The sequence below is a fragment of the Cyprinodon variegatus genome, unplaced genomic scaffold (assembly GCF_000732505.1).
Source record: "Cyprinodon variegatus isolate N-32 unplaced genomic scaffold, C_variegatus-1.0 Scaffold3, whole genome shotgun sequence".
Taxonomy (NCBI): domain Eukaryota; kingdom Metazoa; phylum Chordata; class Actinopteri; order Cyprinodontiformes; family Cyprinodontidae; genus Cyprinodon; species Cyprinodon variegatus.
This window is the reverse complement of record NW_015150456.1, coordinates 2291041-2298085: the sequence shown is the minus strand read 5'-3', so window position 1 is coordinate 2298085 and position 7045 is coordinate 2291041. Positions and strand designations below refer to the sequence as shown.

Here is a 7045-nt window from a genome sequence, read left to right as displayed (position 1 = left end):
TCAAACATTATACTGGGCAAGTAAAAATTGTTTCTGGGCAAATGAAATGTGAAAGTCACTTGCTCGAAGGGCAAGAGGTAAAAATCCTTAACGTCCACCCCTGATTATAATGTTTACTCCAACTAAATTTGTTTTAATAAACTAGATTGGTTGTTTTTACAACCGATCTATTCTTAGAATCTGTCCAAACGGTATCAAACTAACTCTATCAAAATAACCACAGCTCTACGACAAAGTCCCACATCTTGACTGAATATTGAGGCTGTTTCAATGTCTGTTGAAGTTCGTTGGCGAGCTGAACCATTCCCCGAAGTGGTCACGTGGTATGGCGGGGTAGCGAGGCTTTGGACATCAGCGATTTTGGCCCCTCCCCTAAATGAAGCAAGCCTCAATACCCGCTTCGCAGAAACACGCCCTCCACTACTCGACACACATTCCTGAAAGTCTTGGCTCATCTCATACTAACAGTAAAACTTGCTTGCTCTAAATTCTCTTTTCCACTGACAGCCACCACAGTTCTTATTGGGGAGCAGCTGTGTAGAGCCTGGAACAAAAAGTTACATACTAATTATTACAATGCTCAATAAATATCCAATAGTTTAAAATCCTTGTGTGCAAATGGTTCTTTATGTGCAAATCCATGCTTAAAGTGCATAATGATAAATAAAGTGTCATAGTGCTAACTAAGCAGCTTTTTTAATAAAGCACAAAGGTACCTTTAAAGTGCTACGAGTTATTTACATAAAAATTGCCCTAATAATGAAGACCTCTTCATTACAGATTTCTTTGAACTGACTCAGTGATCTTGTGACCTAGATTCTGAGGGTAAAGGGTGATGCTTGGACTTATAGTTCAAACCAAAGGCATATAAATATTAATTTTCCCTTTTTTGAGGGATTCAAAGTTTTTTTTATTTTATTTTTGTTTGTTTGTTTGCTGCTCTCCAATATAATCCTCTGTGCAGAAGAGCAGCTGTGAATTAGTGCTGCAGGACTCATAGTCCACCTAACAACATCAGACGTTAGATTCCCACTAATTCTTCACTATCTTACTTTTAAGCCTTAATGAGTTTGTTTCCCTTAAACCGTTTGTTTGTGATAGACAGAGAAAGACTAATTTCATAATTCTGAAAGTCTTCTGCAAGCTTTGTGGGACAGCTGCAGAATAAGGTGCAGCAGGAAGAAAAATTTTCAGTCGACATGTAACTTGAAATAGCAGTTCAGCTGGTTTGTACTGGTCCACGCGCTCACTCAGAGATTTAACTTTCAGTTTTTCCACTCCCGACGTTCTGCACCAAGGAAGGTAAGCTCTGTGATTCTCTATATAGACTTTTTTAACTGAGAGTATTATTTTATGATTTATGCAGAATATATTTAAAAGAAACTTAAATTGTTAATAAGTAATGTGTGAACATGACAAAAAGTGTTTGCTGGTGTTTAAGAATCACTTCTAAAAACGGAGAGGAAGATGAGGAAAATGGCAAGAGTGTCATGATTTATTTTGCAATCTGACCCAAAATGCAGAGAACCACTCAGAGAGCAAGGCAAAGGTTTGCAAAGGTTTATTGTGGTAAGGGTTGTGGGGTTGGATCTGGTACTCAGAGGGCTGGTGAACCGGAACTGGAAGGGAGGAGGGAAATTCACAGAGGTGAGTTCAGGTCCCGTGGGAATCTTGGATGCCGTAAGGATAATTCTAGTGAGGGACTCACGTTTGGGAGGGTTCTCCTCTTGCTTCGAATCCAGTTTGTTTGGGTAACCTAGTAAGAGGGGACTCGGAGAGCGGACAGGTAGACCTTCGTTGGACCAAGAGGAGTATGAGAGGACTGTCAGTCAGAAATCCAGGAGAACTTGAACGGAACTTGTGGAGGTTAATCCCCTGCTCACTGTGAGACTCAAACAATCCTTCCAGGGGAAGAAGGACAAAAATCCTGCTTGCAGGATGACTGCCTGCCAAAAAGGCAAAGAAGAAAACAAGGTTAGGCTCAGTGAAACAAAGACTCAGTTAGAACTCAGCAAAACTCAGGCTCAGCAAACTCAGCAAAGCTTGGCGAGAGTACCCAAAACTGGCAAACACTCAGGCCTCGAGGTAGTGATAGTACACTGCTTAAGTACTCCTCCCGATAATGATCCAACGAGACGCAGGTGTGCAGGGAGGACCAACGAGGACAGGGTGCCACCACAAGGTGGCACCCTGTCCTCGTTGGTTCTCACAAACAACAGACCACACAAACTGGATTCCTGATGAAAGAGAATATTATAAAACATAAAGTGAATGTTTTTTTCTGTAATTTTATTGAATGTATGTAAATGAAATGCGCATCAACAGAAAAGCAGCATGGATTATAGTAGAATATGGTGATCGTAGGGAACTTGTTTCTATTTAGCCTATTTTAGATCAAATTAAGGGTTACTGAAAGTAAGATCCTCCAACACTTTAGCAGGATGCTTGAGGGTGTGTTTTATGGACCTGGAAGGGCACTCGACCATGTCAATTGTGGTGCCCTATAGAGAGGAATCCAGAGGTACAGAGTCCATCATGCTTCATTAGGGGCCATCCAATCTCAAGCAGAACAGAAGTTTAAGGCTGATTTATACTTCAAAACTACCATAGGTGTCGCCGTGAACGCAGAGACATCTTTGCCCCCTCCGCAGACACTCTGGTTCACCTCTCCCAAATTGAAGGTGACTGCCAACAGTGCCGCAGACAGGAGGACTCTGATTGGTCAAATTTACATACGCTCTACACTATGTGTATCTTGTTTTGTACCTTACCAGCTTGTTTTGTTTGTATGACCGTAATTGTGAAAAACAACTCATGAATTTGGACCAGCTAGAAGACCAAGGTGCGCGAGAATGCTTGGACCCTTTTTCCACCCGGATCCCTGCTTTTTTTTTGCCCTCATCTGCCTCCATTGTGGGACAAACTTGCCCCCATTTCCTCACCACCTTGGCCGTATCTAGACCCACAGCTAGTTCGTGATTTTCCCCTTTTGCATTGTGGCCTGGAATAAACATAGCGCAGACCATGCTTCAATACCGAGCATAAATCAAAAATGTCTGCATCATACCTGCACCAAGCTCACTGCGACACACTGCTGCGGGAGTATAACCAGACCTTTAGTCCTCACTGCCTGCATTAAGTCAGAGCATGTTCGACTCCTGCAGGGCTGCATTTCGTCACCGGTCCTTTTCACAAGTAGAGTCTGGTTTGTGGAACAGTAGAATTCATCCCCTCTTTTGCAGAGGACGTGGTCCTGCTGGCTCCTTCTTGCCAAGACCAGCAGCATTAACTGTGGCAGTTTGCAGCCAGTGCAAAGCAGCTGAGATTAGTATCAGCTCTTTCAAGCCATAGTTCCAGCTTGGCACATCCTAGTGGGAGGTTCCTCAAGGGACAACCCGGACATGCTGGAGGGACTTAATCTCTTGGCTGGCCTTGGGGCACCAAAGGCTTCCCCCAGCAGAGCTGGAGGAGGTGTTTGGGGACAGAGAAGCCTGGGAGTCTTTTCTGAGCCTGCTCACCTGGTGACGCGTTCTCTGATAAGTAGAGGACGATGAGTATGAGGGATACCATGTTCTTTCTGCAAACAGTCCTTTAGGAATCACATTAAGTTGAATCTTTGTGATGTTTTATACTATGCTTTTCCACAGGATTGGTAGGAAATCATGCCAGATAAACTAGACATTGTCCTTAATGAAGCATCAGTTACCATTGTGAAACAATGTGGAGATGCTCTGTGTGAAGTCCTTCACAGTGAATTTGAATGTGTTGCCACCATCGAGGGTGTGGAGCTGGAGAATAGGAGCAGCACTTCATACCAGAGACGACCACCAATCATTTCTCCAGAGAAGAGATTTGAATTTAGGATGCCTTCAGGTGTAAAGGTGTCTGTCTGGAAAGCTGATCTTATCAACTTCCAAGCTGAGGCTGTTGTGAATGCAGCTAATGAAGATCTACGGCATTATGGAGGCCTTGCTCAAGCTCTATCCAGCGCTGGTGGCCCTCAAATCCAAAAAGAAAGTGATGAGTATGTTAAAAAGCATGGTAAAGTAAAAACAGGGGATGCAGTTGCTTTGCATGCAGGGTCTCTGCCATACAAGAAGATCATCCATGCTGTTGGTCCAAGACTGGAAATGAGTCCTGCCCCTCATGAGCTAGAAGCAGCAAAACATTTGTTGAAGAAAACCATCTGGAGTATTCTCCACAGAGTTGAAGAAAAAAAGCTTGTGAATGTTGCCATTCCTGCCATAAGCTCTGGAATATTCAACTACCCTCTGCCAGAATGTGCCCACACTATAGTGTCTACTGTAAAATACTATTATGACAACCTGCCCTCTCATCGACGGTTTCTTCAAGAGATCTTCTTTGTGAACCACGATGATCCCACAGTGCAAGCAATTGAGAAAGCATGCCATCAGATATTCAACCCTCACCAGCATCCGTCTTATAGCCAGACTGCAGCAAAAAATACCAGAAGTGCTGCCAGAACCCCACCATCTTCAGTCCAGATTGGAAATGTCATTCTGACACTGAAGAAGGGTTTCATTGAAGATCAAAAGGTAAGAACTGACTCAACATATTTATTTTCTTTCACATTAAGCCATAACCTGACTCCGCCAGATGGATTTGCTCCGTATTTCCAGCTGGAAACCTTCCGTTTAAGTAATTTTGGGAAGGGGCAAAAATACTGGTTAGCTGATTGGCCTATGTTGGTGATAGACGGGCCAAATAAACCAATCAGATCAACGAAGCATATGACGTACTAACAGAGCGACGACGAAGAGGAGCCAATTGATAGATCAAACTCTTGCCGAAACCAGTTGGGAGAAGAGCAAAAACATCTTTTCCTCTGAGAAAAGCCTCCAGAGCAGTGTTTTGCTCTTTTTTCAGTGAAGAAATACTGTGTAATTCCGATAAAACTTGCTCGATAGCCACGCTAACGCTAGTTTCATCGGCTGAAGCCGCCATGTTCTTTAGACTGAACTGTCGCGCTTCTTGTTGCATCACACCTCAACCCGCCTCAAAGCCAACGCTGATTGGACGTTCGTTTGGTGAACGGCTCCAAATTTTCTTTAACGGAGAGTCTCCAGACTGATCTGCGAGTGAAACCTTGAAAGCTTGCGAGATCAGGATGGTCTCACGAGGCTAATTAAGCCAGGCATACACTGTATGATTTATTTCCATTTTCCGGCTGATTTTTCAGTCGTGTGAGAATTTTTCAACCAGACCGACTTTCAGCCTGATCGTTCGTCATGTAGTGTATAGGGGGTTACGAGGGGCGATCAGCCTCTCACAGCCACCTCCCGATCAGGAATCGTAAGGTCAGGAGAAATTCAATCAGCCGTCGTAAGGTCGCAGAGTGAGAACATGCATCGTGAGCTGTGAACTTTTAAACTCTGTGGTTTCGTCTTACAGTTTTAGCTGTAGCTGCGTGCAATGATTGAAAATATTGCACAGTGTATGCCCGGCTTTAAAGGGGGGATAAATATCTGTTTCATGTACTGGTAGATCGAAAACCTCATTATAATTAAAATTGTAGGAAGAAGTGCATTAAAGTTTATCTTCAGCAAAATTAAATTAAATCCTTTTTTGTTGTTGTTTCTTTAGACAGATGTGATTGTAAACACTGCAGCAGAGGATAGAAATCTGAGCACTGGTCAAATTTCCAGTGCTATATTGAAAAAAGCTGGCTCTAAGATACAAAAGGAAATGTTTACAGCGAAAAGGACAGGTAATGTCATCTGCACAAAAGGTTATCAGCTGAACTGCAAAGAGGTATTTCACACGATTTGCACTGTAAAGGGCAGCTGTAAAGTAACGTTTGAAACAGCAGAACAGGTAATAGTCTGTCATTCTTTCGTATTTTACTCTAAATGAGGCTGATTTGCCGCTTGACTTCTAGTCTGTCTAATCCCGTACAACAGATACTTTTTGACGCAACATGGGAGTGTTTATTGAATGCACAAAAAAGTTGTCACAACTCAATCTCCTTTCCTGCCATTGGCACTGGAAACCTTGGATTTCGTAAACAGGAATCAGCCTCCATCATGTCAAAAGCTGTGGCTGAATTTGCAGAACAGAATCAAAGAAAGTTGGACGTTTTCTTTGTCATTCATCCATCTGACAATGACACATATGAGGTATTTTTGTAAAGCACTTCAAATGACAGAAACAATGAGTTTTTTATCCTGTTGTGTGAAACATGTCTGAACATTTCTGAAGTGTTTGATTAAAAAATATAAATCAGTTGAAAGATGGTCTTTTGCTTAAAAAGGTTAGCTGCACTAACCATACAACATCAGTTGGATATCTACTGTATGACTGCAAGTATTTAAAAAGCAAATTATTGGAACTTTTTTTACAGGCATTTGAAGCAAAGATAAATGTTCTCCATGAAAAAATATCAAGCTTCATGTTGGCAACAGGTAATTAATATTTCCTCGTAAAACATCTGTGTATTCATATCTTTCAATGTTAGGAACTTGATGGTTTTTCTACATGTGTCAGTAGGGACTTCATATCAGCTGCAACAGCTGTGTTTTCTACTTACTTTACACAAAGTACCATCTTTGAAATAGCATTCTCTCAGACTAATTTTGGATTTAAAGGTTTATACATTGTTGTACTGTTACTCCTTGGCGTTTTAGCCAGCGTACGTCCCAGAACCTCTTAAAACGCTGGCATACGCAGAACTTTCTATGTATGTCCAGAACTAATGTCCAATGACAGCCTAAGCTATGCATAATGCAGCCAGTGTCCTGGGGGGTGCCCAAAGGCTTCGCAGTCACTGTATTAACCTAGCTGCAGTCGGTTGCTGCCTTTGATGGCCATTGTAAAACAAATGCAAAAAGTAACCTAAGTGAAGGGGTTTCAGGATTTTTGTTGTTTGTTTTAAATGTTTTTATGCTAAGGTATTTAAGTCATTCCATAAAAGTTCAAAAAAATCCACTGGACTTGGTTTCCACTTGGTTTCCATTGTTCGTTAAGGAGGTATTGTTCACCGGCTATAGCACCTACCCGCTCCAGCCGGTGAACAATACCTCCTTAA

At 42.2% G+C, this 7045-nt stretch overlaps 2 protein-coding genes across 3 annotated transcripts in view; one reads left to right on the top strand and one right to left on the bottom strand.

Annotated features, from left to right (window-relative positions):
* The window catches only part of LOC107082597 (poly [ADP-ribose] polymerase 14-like), a 54369-nt gene that overhangs the window by 20015 nt on the left and 27309 nt on the right, over positions 1 to 7045 (bottom strand). The gene's annotated exons all lie outside the window — the stretch shown is intronic.
* The window catches only part of LOC107082629 (poly [ADP-ribose] polymerase 9-like), an 11313-nt gene continuing 7326 nt past the window's right edge, over positions 3059 to 7045 (top strand). The window contains exons 1-4 of the mRNA XM_015371415.1: positions 3059 to 4556; positions 5605 to 5835; positions 5922 to 6137; positions 6362 to 6422. Coding sequence (XP_015226901.1) covers positions 3663 to 4556; positions 5605 to 5835; positions 5922 to 6137; positions 6362 to 6422 — 1402 coding nt within the window. The 5' untranslated portion in view covers positions 3059 to 3662. The remainder of the gene's footprint in view (positions 4557 to 5604; positions 5836 to 5921; positions 6138 to 6361; positions 6423 to 7045) is intronic.